The sequence below is a fragment of the Gekko japonicus genome, unplaced genomic scaffold, assembly GCF_001447785.1.
Source record: "Gekko japonicus isolate JY-2015 unplaced genomic scaffold, Gekko_japonicus_V1.1 scaffold974, whole genome shotgun sequence".
Classification (NCBI taxonomy): domain Eukaryota; kingdom Metazoa; phylum Chordata; class Lepidosauria; order Squamata; family Gekkonidae; genus Gekko; species Gekko japonicus.
Genome location: NW_015174873.1, coordinates 216,850 through 233,154, shown reverse-complemented (window position 1 = coordinate 233,154; position 16,305 = coordinate 216,850). Strand labels below are relative to the sequence as shown.

The window sequence follows — 16,305 nt, the reverse complement described above, 5'->3', positions numbered from 1 at the left end:
TTGTTAGCTGCCTCCACAGTAGAACCAGTTTAACACACAAAATATTAATGGTGCCTTTTGTATACACTGAAGCTTTTATTTGGAAGCAAAAAATGGTTCCAATTAAAATTCATCAGACAATTTCTCATTCCTTTGTAAGACATCTGAAATAAACATGGAGTTCCTTATAAGTGTTAAGAAGATTCTGAGTAAAATCATGTTACAAGGATATTCTCAGTTAATTTGCATCATTTTGGGCTACTTTTTAAGGTGCTATTCCAGGCCTGTAAGTTTTACATTTGTCTCTCACTACACATCCAAACATTTTGAAATATGGATAGGACATAACAACCCATATGTCTGCACAGCAAATACAAATTTGCATGCCTCTAGTACTGTTAATTAAAAACATATATATCAGTAGAATACAGGATATGAAACCAATGTAAGGGAAAGCTTGGCAGAACTCCGCAAACAAAGTGGAGATATGTCTTCTTTAAGGTCTGCTTCATTATACCGTTTTTGTATGTGGAAAATACTTGAGTGTAGCAAGCAATACACCAATACTCATATACTGCAGCACAAAACAATATTTGTGTGGGATTTTTGCTGGGATTGCCAACAACCTGGAGGCAAAAAAATGTGTGGCAACTGACTGGTGAAGCTTTTCATGACATCCAGTAAGTAATATCATCTGGGAAACAACATCGCATTAAACCTCTATTAAAGGGACACAGCAGCACTCTTTCTCCAAGCACTTGGCAACCATAATTTGTGCCGACCGGTGGTTTCCCGGTGTTTCTGCATGTAGCAAAGTACATCCACGGGCGATCATGTAGCAACATACATGTACCTTTCACACTTTCCTTAACAGAAATGCTTTCCCTCTAAGAAGCATATGGAATGAAAAGGTTCTTCAGGCACCGAGCTTCCAGAGCTATGTCGTCGAAGGAGTGACACAGCGCAATAGTTAAGCTAGAGATGGATATCGCACAACACAGCTACGATCCTTAAAAGCGACTTCCCGCCAAAAGGGGGTGGGGGAGAACACTGCCTTCGTAACGTGAGAACCCACGTGATTCAACCTGTGTCCAATCCGGGACACAGCGCCGAGGAAAGTCAACTGCACGTGTGCGCTGGAGGTTGCAAACGCCAAAACTTCAAAAAGGGGGAGGGGATGAGGAAGGAGCGAAAACAGATCGTTGCGCCTCCTAAAGGCTACGCGGGGTATAAAGACACTCATTTTCTGCATTTCCTCCGCCGGGAGCGACGAACCCCCCCCCCCCCCGGCAGCAGCCCCTTCTCCCATCCCCACTAGGCAACAGTGCGTAGGCTCGTCTCCTCTGCGCGTCCCCCTCTCCTGTCAGCGAAATCCCCGAGGCGGCCGAGGCTCCCGCGCGGGCTCCCGGCGCAGGAGGGGGCACCTCCTCCCCCCATTGGCTCCGCTGCGCCAGGCATCGCCATAAATGCTTCTCCCCAGGCGCTTGCTGCCCCCTCAGCGGAGGCGCCGTCCAGAAGGGCGAGTGAGCGAGCGCGCGCCAGTGGCACTTGCCGCCGCCTGTTGCTCGAGAGTTGCGGCGGGGCAGGCGGTCCAGTCGGAGATCAGGCGGCTGGCCGCGCTCGTGCTCCGGGCTGATTCCGAGGGCGCCTCGGGGGCCGCCGGCTGACCCTTGCTCTGCCTTGCATGGTCCCTGCGGCTGCCATGAACCAGGCCCCGGACCCCAATGGACCCGAGCAGCCTGACAGGGATGCCCGCGGCTCGGCCCACCTCCAGTCAGGCGCCAGCAGCGGTCCCGCCAGGGGGATGCCGGCGACACCCAGCCTGCCCCAACTCATCCAAAAGTAAGAGCCGCGCGGGGAAGTCGGGGGGAGGGGGGAGAGGCGAGAGGCGAGAGGCGGGGGGGGGACTCTGCAGTCCTCTCCGGTCTGTTTCTCTTCTTTACCCCCTCCTGTTGAACTCCTGCAGAGACAGGGAAGTGCCAGAGATTTCTGCTTGTAAAACCTTTCCCCCCTGGATTAAGTCGAGAAACTCTGGTCTGTCTCAAAGCACCAGAGACAAAAGAGGATCCATAGACAAGTGCCTGGGGCGCTTGTTTGATATGTCCACCAAATCAGAAGCGCTAGGGTTTCTCACCTTTCTGACTTTCCCGTAGCTGTGACGTATGAGGTAGAGCCCCTTGTTGGGCAGCCTGAAAAGTTGAATTTTGTTCCTCAAAATTTAGGTTGCGCTGAGTTTCTCTGTCGAAGAGGAAATCCAGTTCACCACACAAATAAAAACATTATGGCGCTTATGTACCCGCCGTTAGCTGTGTTTATGTTGCAAAAGTTGGCGTTTATTGTCTTTTTCACTTTTAAATGTGGTTGCATCAAGACTTGGTATTGACTGGAGGCAGATATGCTGGAATACATATTATTATATATAAGTTGTAACTATTATATATAAGTTATAGCTAGCAATATCAGAAGGAGAACATTTACTCTTCCTTAAAGTTGCATTACTCTTACCGGCGGTAAATGCACTAAAACGTTAAGGACATAATTACGCTATAATTACACCAACTGTTCTATGGATATTTTTATTTACCGTACACAAAAGAGGAAAAATTGAAGAGCATACATCTTGTTGTCTATATTGTCTGTATTTTCAAATTAAAGAAACGTCTGAAGATTAATTCTTCAGATTGCATTTATTAGGTGAAACATGAGTTCTACATAATAGGCATCTGGATTTAATTAAAAAATAGACATATCCCATTACTTAACCTGCCAAAATTCCTGTGGCAGTTAAAAATGTGCAATATAATACATTATATTCATTGCATACTGTACTGAAGCTATATAATTATATGCACAAATATTTTTTTAGTATCTGGTCATACTTTAAAAAAATCCTGGATACTGTTTGGCTACTATTCAATACATTTTAAAATTGTCAAATTAACGGAGGTTGCTGTATCATTGTTTGACTAGTTGAGAGCAAAACTAGGGTGAAGTAAGGAAATTTATCATATGGTACAAAAACAATCTTTTTCTGAACTTTCTAATGAAGTCTTTTTTATGTTCAGTTTCCAAATTTTATGAGAAACGAAATCTGCTATGTGTTGCAAAGTAATACTAGCCTGTTTGTTTAACTACGGACTTGTAAAGCTTTCTCACAGGAATTGTTTAAAGTGAACCTAATCCCTTTAAGTTGTTAATATTTGGAAACAGTGGAGAGTTGTTGTTTTTTGTAAGGTGTGTTTTTTGCAAAGATTTTGATATTGATATTTTTAAAGTCCATTGCTAGTGTTCAAGGACAATATGTAGCCAGATATTCTTAATAGAAATAATGGAAATAGTTTTAAGGAAATATTAATGTGCATGTCATATTTTGACAGTTATGTAGTGTGGGATTTTAAAAGTCCATGACAGCCAGTATTGGATTTAAACACAACAGCACACCATATCCATTCTCATCCTAAGCCATTGAGCTGTAAAGCAAGGAGAATTTTTATGCCCTTTGCTTATATATGAAAGTTTAGATATTCATAAGAATCCTGCTAGGAGCCCTTTCTTTTTGATGTGTAGCCAGTAATAAATGGAAGTAAGTTTCACTGTCCCATTCTTTTATAAAATAGTGTTCAGACTCAAGTTGTGAAAGTAGGTAGGGCTAGGCCTTCAGAATATGATACTGCGAAATGTATGTAGAAATTATCAATGATTTCTTCAATTTTACAATCAAACAGTTTCATGGAGGCACATATCACATTTGTAGTTGTTCTAAATATCCTAAATTATAGATGTGATGATATAGTAGAAAGCAGTCTATGAAAAACGTATTTTAATGAATGTTGAAAAAGCACAATTTAAAACGAGAACCTGTCATAATATCTGCCTTCAAACATTTGATTAAAAAGACATAGTATATTCCAGCCTTTTTCTATCATGGCAGCATGGCGTAAAATAGCAAATGTCAAACACTCCCATCTATGGCAGTGCAACATGATCGCGGTATTTGTAACTGCGCCGCATATTTTAATCTCTTCTTCCATGTTGACAATAATTAATATGCTTCAACCCTAAGTATAGTAAATAGAAAGTAACAAAAAGTTCCATTTTGTTGTTGAGCTCATTATTTAATAAAGCATTTGGAAAATATGGATAGATATTGATTGGTATAGAAATCGTGGAACATGTTTGTGAAATTTTAACTATACATTAGTAAATTCATATGTACATTATAAGAAGCACTGCAGAGAGGAGATCTTCAAATTATTGAGACAATTTATTGGTAGTCTTTCCACAAGTAAAATAATTGCTTGGTCACAAAAAACAGAATTTCTTTGCTTGTAGGGACTTCTCTTTCTTCCCTTCGATTTTTGTTTTGCTGTGCTTATTTGTAAATTTTTGCTGCAGAAAGTAGACTGTGTTTAAAAAGAAAGATGGTTTTGAGTAGATTAATGTTCCATAAGAGTACTGAATCTAACTTTAGTAGAAATTACTATTTTATTGCTCTTGTTTCCTGTTGGACTAGCAAGTATTCTGGCTTTCATACTGGTTTATATTATTCTGGGTGGTATGAAATTTAGTCAAGCAAGTTTTGAAATTACGGGTACAGAAATTACAGGTACCGATTATGTTTGCTATGGGAGGTGCCTTTTTAGTCAGTGAAAAGAGAGTTCTGTATTTGGAAGCGGGAGACCCAAATTCAGATCACAGCCATAAATTTCACTGCATAGATTAATGGTGCGGGAACTACTATAGAAATAGCCACTAATCATTTTCAAACACATTTGCGAACTGCAATATATATCATACTTTAAACTCTTTATTCTACTTTCCCTAAAGTTTGGTCAAACACTTTGTACATTTTTATATTCCAGTGTATCTCAGGGCTCTTAAAAATCAGTTTGCAAGAAGGTGTGCTAATGATAGTGCTAATGATATCTGTTCATCCGTCATTTTAATGGAAAAGCAGAAAAGCTGCCGCCTGAATGTGGGGTTTCTGTGTGGGACATCTGATTTCCTGCAGGTTGGGGAGGGGTAAAAGCAGATGAAGTTCTCGCTTGGGGAAAACCACAACTGCTTGTAGAATGACAAATCTGACTGACATATGGGTATGGTTAGGTAATGGTATCGCAGATATTATGTTGAATCTGGCTGGGTGGGCGAAGTCCAAGCAGGCTTCATCCCCCAAGGAGCTGTGGTTTGGAAAGTGAAGAGGGAGATTGATAATGCTGAGAGTTTAATGCTGAGAGTTTATGATCTAAACCAACATTCATTTGATTTCCAAACTAGAAATACTGTTGAGTGCAAATAGCGGTTGAGTTGCATCTGAAGGGACTAAATGAGATCATTACAGATACTGCAGTCCAGTGCACATTCCAGTTTCATAATGGATATATTAAATGTAGGAGGAAAAATGAAGTAAGAGATTAGATTGTTCCTCATATTCTTATTAACATTATTTGTATACCTAACCTGTTCTACTTTTCATACAATACATATAAGCCACTGTGCCTAAACATTGTTACTTCAGGTACAGGTACAGAAAGATTAACATTTTATACATGATATACCAGTGGAACTCAGTGGAAATTATGGCAGGTTCAAATATGTTCTTGCTGTGTCACAGTCAGTAATTTATTGATGATCACCATCAATCATTCAACCATACATCTCCGAATTTTATATTTCTGGTAATTTCAGATTCCCCACTTGAATGTATCATTCTGCTGAAAAACAGTGTTTATTCTCCTACAACACTTACAAAAAGTGCAGATTTAAGTCTACAGTCCCTTACTCTTGAGAGTAACAGTGCAATCCTAAAAAGAGTTGTGCTCTTCTTACTCCATTTAGGATTGTGCTATAAGCCCCCTTGAACTCATTGGGTTTTACTTTGGGTAAAGCTGCTTAAGATCAGGTTTTATGATATGATGAATGAACTTTCAAATCTTCCAAGTCACTTACTATTTATTTCTAAGTTAATAGGAATTCTTAGTAGAACTTACCTGAAACCAAACAGATAATAATAGCATTTTGGGAAGAATATGTGCTATAGGATTTGTGGATATTTATTTACTAAAATATCTAGAATGGATGTAGCCTTTTTTGCCTTGAATATTAAAATAGATTTCAATTCTAATTTTAAAGAAAGAGGTAAAGAACTTGACTTAGCTGTTTTTTCTGATATTATCCTCAGGACTTAGTATTTAAATTTTGCTTATTGTGTTTCCATTATATTATTTAGAATAGACGCAATGTTGGTTGTTAGCTGTGAGCTGGCATTAGCCATGAATATATTTCATTATAGCCATTACTGATAAAGGGTTTTTATATTAGCTTATAATTGTAATAGTATTTCTAGAAGTTAAACGGTCCAGCTCAGTGATTCATTATTGCTATTTTTTCAGGGTTTTCATATTAATTTGAAATGTTGATTGTAAATAAAAAATAATTCTCAATTTTGGTATTACTGCCATCATCTGTCCCTTGTTACCATATAATTAATTAGCCAAACACTCTTTTTTGCTTCCTTTTTCTATACTTTCACAACAATAAAAAAGAAGTAAATCTCACAGTCTTTGCCTGCATGTGCTCTTGAGGAACAGTGAAAAGGAAATAATAATAAAAAGAAACCTAGCAACACTACCAAACAGCAGAACTAATCAGAAGCTTACTGAGCTACATTTTTCTTAATGTAAGTTCCGCATCTCATTCTTTCTCACTACATATTGTGTGTCTGTATGTTAGTCTTGTCTAATATCCCATGCACGTGACATTATACAACTTCTTTGACAGTGATTAATAATGCAGTTAAGCAGTGCTAAAAAGAGAAAACCAGTATAAATAATGTGGATAACTGGAACTGGTAGATTTTCAAACGCATTGAAGGTTTAACCATTTTTAATTTTATGGCTGACCTAGCACTTCTGTTAGTTAAGAATTTTTTGCCCACAGTTGCTGTTCGGAAAGTATACGTAAAGACGCAGATTATACGCAAGAATTTGTCTGATGCTCAAAACTGCTTATAGAAATGGACCGGTTGCTGTTTACATCTTTTACAATGTAAGAGTACAAACTTTTTCAAAAATGCAACTTCCCAATGGAATGTGAATTGTTAAATTTGAACAGACTTTTTCATTAGATGCATTCATCATGTTAACTTTTGAAGTCTTGGAGGAAGATCTTGAAGCAGTGGCGGAAGAAGAATAATGCTACGCCTCAAAGCATGAGAAATCTCATGAGAATAGAAACAGCCTATGTAATTTATGTTTTATTGTTAGTTCCAGTCATTATCCAATTTGAGATGGCCCTGTAGAACATGGTGATTTTTTTTTAGGTTGTAAAAAGGAAAGGATCACTGATCTCCAGATGACATGGGTTGGATTTTCTATTGTGCCTGTAGTTTTCATGATATACATTTTTCTCACTAGAAACCTATGAACCATATTTCAGGGCAAGACAAGGTTAAGCAAGTAATAGCTGTGGACTACATAGCAATAGATTTGTCTTTTCCAAATTATCTGAATCTAGGCTTTTCTAATTGAAAACTTAATTGCTGTTCCCAACAGAAATATTTCCTTGTGTTAAAACAGACTTTTAAGTCATTCTCTCCATTAAAATACTGAGATTATCTTGTAAAATGAATACACTAATAGGGTAATTTTTTCACATGATGTGCACAGCAGTTATTGAAGTTTCCTCTTAAGTAGGCATAAGGTAAGTGAATACAGTGTGTGTGTGTGTGTGTGTGTGAGAGAGAGAGAGAGTGTTTGGTGTAGTGGTTAAGAGCAGTGGACTCTAATCTGGAGAGCTGGGGTTGATTTCCCAGTCCTCCACATGCAGTCAGCTGGGTGACCTTGGGTCAGTCACAGTTCTCTGAGCTGTTCTCCCAAGAGCAGTTCTCTCAGAGCTCTCTCAGCCCCACCTACCTTACAGGGTGTTGTCAGGTAGCTCTGTCATGGTGTTGGAATGTGAGGGGGGATATTATCTCCCTCCTGTTCTCAGTGCTTCTCTGTATAGCGCTCCACTATCTGCACATTGGCCTTGAAGATGCTTTTCTGTAATTCCCCAGGCCTGGGAACTGTAACTGCTTTAGGCGCAAAATTGCTTGCTGGCAGGGCCCCCGCGTGCAAGAAAACTTTATTGGCTTTGCAGGTGGGGGGGGGCTGTTTGAATATTCTATAAGTTAGTGGCTATCTTATTACAAATCATTCTTAACACAGGCTGTATAAATGTACTTTAGTCCTGTGTTACCATAATAAACACCTATCTCCTGAAGAAGCCTGGGTGTGTGGATTACCTGCCTAAAGTTCCTGACAGGTGTCTGTTGTAGAGAGAGGAGGGGAAAGAGATTGTAAGCTGCTCTGAGACTCCCGAGTGAAGTGCAGGGTATAAATCCAACTCTTCTCCTTCTCCTCTTCTCCACCTCCTCTTCTTTCTCCTCTTCCAACTTATATGGTGACCCTTTGAATTAATGTTCTCAAAAATATCCTATTGTTAACAGCTGTTCTCAGGTCTTGCAAACTGAGGGCTGTTTCCTTGATGGAATCAATCCCTTTCATGTTTGGTCTTCCTCTTTTCTTGCTGCCTTCAACTTTTCCTAGCATTGTTGTCTTTTCCAGTGACTCTTTCTTCTTATGATATGACAAAGTACAGTTTAGTCATTTTAGCTCCTAGGGAGAATTCAAGCTTGATTTTGGTCTAGAACCCACTAGGTTTGTCTTTTTGGTGGTTCACAGTGTCCATAAAACTCTCCTCCAACACCACATGTCAGAGGAATTGACTTGTTTCCTGTCAGCTTGCTTCATTTCCAAGTTTCACACCCATACATAGTAATGGGGAATACTGTGGCATGAATTAAATTAATCTTGGTCGCCAGTGACACATCCTTACCTTTAAGGATCTTTTCTAACTCCTTCATGGATGCCCTTCCCAGTTTCAATCTCCTTCTGATTTCTTGGGTTCAAATATACCTAAATCACTATTAAATGATTCCTTCTTTAAATTTATTATATCAAATAATATTTTAGGCATTTTGAGGAAATAAATTCTTTTAAAATGTGAGAATCGGAGAGACATCCTGGAATTCTTTTCACTTGTCATTTTAAGCAAATGTAATTTTTATATTTTCTTAAAAACGTTTTGTGTCTTGACAATTTCTCTGATTAGTACCTTTAGCAGATTGCAGTTAGATATTTGATTTCTTTTACAAAATATTCCTCTTAATATAATCTTTCCATTGGCCTTTGTGTCGAGATGTTTGCTGTAATCATGCCTTTTTTCTATTGACTTTTCATGTCCTTTTACAGACCTCATGGTGAAGCTATTTCTGAGCAAAAATAAGCCTGTACCTTATATTATATCCACTTTTTGGCACCATGCTCACGCTCAACATCACAGGTGCTTTGAGTCTGTTGCTGGAAATGATGTTAGGTATCAAAACGTGCTGCTGCTGCTGTTGTTCAGTTGCACAGTCGAGTCCGACTCTTCGCGACCCCATGGACCACATCACGCCAGGCCCTCTTGTCTTCTGTCGTGCTCCGGAGTTTGCTTAATTTCATGTTCGTTGCATCGTTAACACTGTCTAACCATCTCATCCTTTGCCGTCCCCTTCTTCTTTGACCTTCAATCTTTCCCAGCATCAGGGTCTTCTCCAGTGAGTGCTCCCTTCTCATTTTGTGGCCAAATTATTTGAGCTTCAGCTTCAGTATCTGGCCTTCCAGGGAACACTCAGGTTTGATTTCCTTTAGGATTGACTGATTTGATCTTCTTGCAGTCCAAGGGACTCTTCCAGCACCATAATGCAAAAGAATCTATTCTCTGGTGCTCAGCCTTTCTTATAGTCCTACTCTCACAACCATACACTACTACTGGGAATACCATTGCTTTGACCATACGGACTTGTAAATATGTTTGATAGGTTTGTAGTGCATTGTTTTGTTACCAGATTAATATAATTCTGTTTTGCTGTTTATATAATAATTCTCAGTGATAAAGTCTCTAACCTTTTGTGTGAATATATTTTTGTGGATGATAGCAGGGTATTAAAATGCCATTATTGAGTAAATATATAACAGCATTGTCCCCCACACCATTATTTATTTCTATTTAATTTTAGTCTTCCTCTTTGTACATATGAAGCTTAATGCTCTGTATCCTTACTTGAAAGTAAGTTCCACTGAGTTCATTGGACTTACAACTAAATGTGTTTTAAATTGCAGATAAGTTGGGTTTGATTCAAAGTACTGCAATCAGAGCTCAGCTCACAGAACAGAACATCCTCTTCCTCCCCCTTCCTATGATTCTGTTCCTAAGGGCTTGGTGGGGGAGGGGCTCATGAATAGCATATGGATAAAATGAAAGTCTACAACAGGGGGCACATTTGGAATTTTAACATTGCATGGTGGGTGCAGCAACAAAATGGGTGTCACAAAATGGCTGCTGCAGGAGACAGAACCAGCCACAAAATGATTGCCACAGCTTATCAGAAGCCTTGCTGAACAAAAGCCCCACCTTGCCTCACACACTCCCTAAAAGTTCAGTTCGTTTCTGTTGCATTGAGCCAAAGGCTGTTAGAAACAAGAACAAGCAAGAACAAAAGTAGCAATAGGTAACCAGAACAATAAAACTGGATTACTGCCATTTTTGTTGTTGTTCAGTCGCACAGTCGAGTCCGACTCTTCGTGACCCCATGGACCAGATCCCACCAGGCCTTCCTGTCTTCCGTCGTCCTCTGAAGTTTGCTCAATTTCATGTTCGTTGCATCGATGACACTGTCTAACCATCTCATCCTTTGCCGTCCCCGTCTTCTTTGACCTTCAATCTTTCCCAGCATCAGGGTCTTCTCCAGTGAGTGCTCCCTTCTCATTTGGTGGCCAAAGTATTAAAATACATTTAATAAAAGTAGTCCATCGAATGTTTGTCCAGCTGGCTTTAGAAAAAAGTTAACATTTTGCTGGCATAGCCTTTAGGCACTAACTTGGATTGAAATTTTTTTTGGAACTAAGGCAAAAAGGGCAACCGTGTGGGAGACTACTGGCTCCTTATCTGTGAGGAGAAATAAAACTTTCTCCATTGCAGTGCTTGGGCCTCAGCTAGCCAGAATTGTGTCTAAGAATTTTTGCCTAGGAGCTGAGTAGTAAAGTGCACAGGCCGATAAATAGTGACATAAATCTAGTTCTGGAGCTCTGCAAATGCATAGATGCTGATTGACTGATTTTTGTATATAGTGACCTGCAAGCATGGCAGTTTGCATTATTTGGAAACAAATAGATGTAAAGCCTGTATGAAATTTGTAAAAGGTAATCTTGGTCAGATAGTGTGCCTTGGAGTGATCCTTTTTGGTTAATTTAAGCCAGGGAGAGAATTTAGCTCCTGAAATAAGATGCCTATCACAGGCAACATCATGCACATATACCCAGCATATGGCAGTTTCTGTAGTTTATACAAATGGAGAATTTTGTTATAATTGGAGGGCCATCTGAAATATTTTTTAGAATAAAGTGAAACAAAGGCTGGAGAGGACTAGCTGGAGCGCTCTTCAGTTTGTGCCAGTAGTTTATAAGTAGTTTATATACATGCATGCCTGAATAGATGGACGGCCCAGTTCAGCTCTCAGCAGGGAAGCTGGAGTATTTAGGGGTAGTGCTAAGATCTTTTCCAGGAAAAGGTTTTGGATTCACTCCAGGTTACCACCCATGGCATTGTTCTATCCCCTTACCTCTCTACACCACAGAGAAGTTGGGTGATTACCTTGCTCTGGAAGACTTTCATAGCAGGATCTATCAGGAAGCCTCCTTTAGTGCAGTAGAATTTTAGGATGGCTCCTGTCGCCAGGAGAACTGCTGATTTTGTTATTTCTAAATGAGCCTTCCATGAAAGTGTATCACTAAGGGTGATTCCCAGGTATTTGAAGTTTCTGCACTGATCAACTGGGAAGTTGTCTGTTGACCAACAGAGGTTGCATAACCTCTTTCCAATGACCATCACCTTGGTCTTTGAATAGTGGATGTTAAATAATTCTTCTTTACAATAATCACTGAGCCTAGACAGCGATATTCTCAGACTGAATCAAGTTAAGGACAGCAGAATCATGTCACCTGCGTACAGGAGGGTTGAAATTTTCCATGGGCAAAAGTGGGGAGGAAAAAGATCAGGGTCTGAGAGCCTCTTAATGATGTCATTAATCACAGGGCAAGAACACAGCCCTGTTTCACTCCTCTGACTACGGGAATACTTTATGTCAGAGAACCCGAGTTGCCTACTCTAATTTTAGAGGATACATTGCTGTGGAGTTCTTTTATCAGATGCAGAAGATGTTTGTCAACATTAGTACTCACCAATTTAGACCAAAATCTTATTCTACTGAGTCAAAAGCAACTCCAAGATTTACAAAATCTCTATAAAGATATCTGGTGGAACCCTTGATGCACTCTGTGGCAAGGCAGTGCAATATCAGACAATGGTTGATGGTACATTGGGCCTTTCTGAAAGCAGCTTGTTCAGGGAACGTGACCTGATTAGCCTCTTTCCATTCTTCCAGTTTTCTCAATAGGCATTTAGAGTTTGGAAGCAGTATCCAACAAGTTGATTTTTATTTGCCAATATGCCTTCTCGATAGTATCTAAGACCTGGTTAGTATCCAAAAAAATGTAACCATTATTGGGTACAGGTGTAGGAAGTAAGGGGGTAAGGTTATGATTGGAGCTTTCTGTAGAAGAGTTGAGCAGACCATGCTCGTGGTGTTCTAGGTAACTGTCAAAGAGCTTGTGTGTTTTTGGAAGATAGGAAGTGTTTCTACAAGATAGCCCAGTTCTTCCCTGGTAGGACGTATTACAAGTAATTTAGAGTCTCTGGGGTAATTTAGGGCTGTCAGGGACTCGGACTGCAAAGGAGCTGATTCTCTGGGGAGAGTTATCTCTGAAGGCTCAGCTAGGGCTCTTTTGGGTAGTCCCTTTAAACTGGTCTGCCCAAGAGAGCTCACAAAGCAACTGATCCTACAGGGAGAGCTCACTTGGGGCTCTGCTGGGCAGCCCAGTTTGAAAGAGTTTAAACAGTTCAAAGACTGTCTCCAAATGTGCTCAAGGCCAAAATATACACAGTGGTCCTGTGCTGAACCAAATCTAGTAAAGATGAGGACCTTATGTGAATGGATTGGGCCTGTAGAGGCCTGGAGCTCACTCAGACATGCTGTGTACAGCTCGGAGGCTCCGCCCACTCCATCATTTCCAAAGCTACAGTACCATTCCAGTTCTCTGTTCCTAATACCTTCTCATTATTTTAACAGAAAATATAAATCAATATGTATAATTATATTTTAATATATTTCAGGATATAATATTAAGTTTTGAATGTAGCAGAATAAGAAGTATATTTTAAAAACCTGGGCATTAATGACAACTATTAAAGTTCTCGATGACTAAAGAAAACCTGGATATTTAAAGGACATTTATGGCTATGTGATAGACTAAGGTTTCTACCAAAAAACATAATATAGGTGGATGAAGACCTTGCCATAATCAGTTATCAACAGTAATTTCCCCTGCTAATTATTGTAGAGGGGTACCCGTTTTAGTCTGTTGTAACAAAAATACAGGAATGGTTAACAAGATTTTATTTCAGCAAAAGCCTTTGTAGACTAGATCCTACTACATCATATGCAATCTTTAGGCAGGAATAAAATCCTTTTAGTCTTTAAGTTGCCACGGGTCTCCAGTTTATTTTTGCCCTGCTAAAACCCACATTACCTTTTCTTCTGTGAGCCAGTGTGGTTATAATGGTCATAGTGTCAGACTAGGATCTGGAGGACCTCAGTTCAAATCCCCACTCTTCCATGGAAGCTTGCCACGTGACCCTGGACCAGTAACACACTCTCAGCCTAACCTATTTCACAGAAGATCTGTGATAATTACCTGGAGAAGAGAATGATGTAAGCCACTTTGAGTCCCCATTGGGGAGAAAAGTGGAGTATAAATGAAGTAACTAAAAAAAATAAAATTACCTCCTATAATTAAAAATGTAATTATGCAGCAGAGAGTTCTTCTTTGCTTCCCAAAATAAATGTATCAGAATAGGCAAGAGTTCAATGAATGGTAATGCTCACAAATACTAACCATTAATGTATGTACAAGATACTATGGAAAGGCCACTCAAGTATGTGGGTTTCTATCCATTGGTTTTAAAAGGCTTTGCATAAGACCCCTATTTTACATGCAGAATTTTCACAGGATTAGCAGCACAATTATTACTGTATTGGCAATTTGACCCCTATTCGGTGCTCTGTTTGCTTTATCTTGGTAGCTCCCATAAGAAACGCATAAACAGAGTATTACTCCTCCCTGCAAACAGTTACCAAATTTAAGGTTTCATTAATGTCAAACTGCAAGCACTTGCAAGAGCTACTTAAATTGAAAAAAAATATCTTACAAAGATAAAACAGCAGCTGGGGGGAATGGAATGTTAATTCAGAAAACAAAATGTCAGTCCCTGGTTGTTCATAAATATATGGATCAATGCCAGTATTCAGAATTGTCTTCAAAATACATTTTTAAGGGGTAAAAACACTCTGAAAATAGTTCAAGAATTAGCAGATGAGGGATCAATCCTAAACAAATCTACTCAGAAGTAAGTCTCATGTTATTCAATGGGATTTACTCCCAAAAAAGTGTCAGTAGGACTGCAGCCTGACAGTACTAAAAATCCCTTTTTCAACATAGACAAGGGTGCAAAAGATATCAAGATCAAGGTATGGTTTTTCATGAAGTAACAGCTAATGTTTAATGACCTTGAATTAGGGTATAAACAAACTGTGATGTTTGGTCCCTACTTGAGAGGGCAGTGACAAACTGCAAAGAATGTTCCAAGTGCCCAGGTGGTGAAAGAAAAATGGAAGGCCTGGTAGATAATGGATAGTTAAGGCACAAATGTTAAGAATACTACAAGAAGACATTTAAGATAGGTGAATAAGAACATGCCAGAGAATGAGTATAGCTTGTTTATCAGTAAGATTTTTCTGTTTGGGTTTAAATAAGGTATTCAGCTCCCAAATGAGACAAGTGGATTCTTTACCAAGATTTTACTTCAGAAAATGTATACTCTATTTCTAAACTGATATAAAAAAACCATTATCAGCATGAATTAACTCAATATACAGAACAGATCTTTCTGTAATATTTAAAATTGAAGGTAACATTTCTTAAAACAGATACTACCTGATAAAAACATGAATGGCTTTAATAAAAATACCTGTTACTGATAAAACTATAATGAATTTGTGAATTTACACTACCAACCCAGCATAAAAAATTGCTGAAAAAGTAAGCTAAAAGGAATTTACCTAGCCAGTTTTCTTAGTGTGAAAACTAGTGTGGTTTGTGCCCATCCCTATTAAGCTCTATCTCACACTTCCAGCTGATCCCAGGGAAGCTGTAGAAACCTTGAATTGGCAATCGGGGACCAGCGATCCCGAAGGCATCCCCTTGAGTGTGGGGTGCCCCAGGGAGCTGTGCTGTCCCCGATGTTGTTTAACATCTACATGTGCCCCCTTGCCCAGATTGCCCGGAGGTGTGGGCTTGGGTGTCATCAATATGCAGATGACACCCAGCTCTATCTGATGCTGGGTGGCCAGTTGGACTCTGATCCCGAGGACCTTCATCGGGCGTTGCAAGCTGTGGCTGGTTGGCTCAGGCTGAGTCGGTTGAAATTAAACCTGGAAAAGACGGAGGTCCTGGGCCTGAGTCGGACCGGTCTGGGGTTGGGGCTCCCGCCGTTCGATGGGGTGCCACTGGTGCCTCGGTGTGAGGCTAGGAGTCTGGGGGTGCTCCTGGACTCCTCGTTGACGATGGAGGCCCAGGTAGCAGCCACTGTCAAGGCGGCCTTTTATCATCTGCGGCTGGCTCGGCAGTTGGTCTCCTACCTTGACCGCGAAGACCTGGCAACTGTGATCCATGCGACGGTCACCTCGAGGCTTGACTACTGTAACACTCTCTACTTAGGGCTGCCTCTGTTGCAAATCCGGAAGCTACAGCTAGTGCAGAATGCTGTGGCCAGGTTGTTGTTGGGTCTCTCTAGGCGAGACCATATTCAGCCTGGGTTGCAAGCGCTGCACTGGCTGCCGATAGCACACTAGATTCGCTTCAAAGTGCTGGTGCTTACCTTTAAAGCCCTGAATGGCCAGGGTCCGGCTTACCTAAGGGACTGCCTCTTCCCGTATGTACCCTCAAGAGCACTGCGATCGGGGAATACCCATCGCCTGGAAGTACCAGGCCCCCAAAGTGTGAAGCTTGCCCGTACTTAGGCGAGGGCGTTTTTGGTGGCGGCTCCTACCTGGTGGAACGAGCTCCC

The 16,305-nt window shown here is 40.3% G+C and overlaps 1 protein-coding gene across 1 annotated transcript in view; it reads left to right on the top strand.

Annotated features, from left to right (window-relative positions):
- Nucleotides 1-240: 240 nt before the first annotated feature.
- Nucleotides 241-16,305, top strand: part of RBM20 (RNA binding motif protein 20) — a 195,993-nt gene continuing 179,928 nt past the window's right edge. The window contains exon 1 of the mRNA XM_015424828.1: nt 241-1,821. Coding sequence (XP_015280314.1) covers nt 1,664-1,821 — 158 coding nt within the window. The 5' untranslated portion in view covers nt 241-1,663. The remainder of the gene's footprint in view (nt 1,822-16,305) is intronic.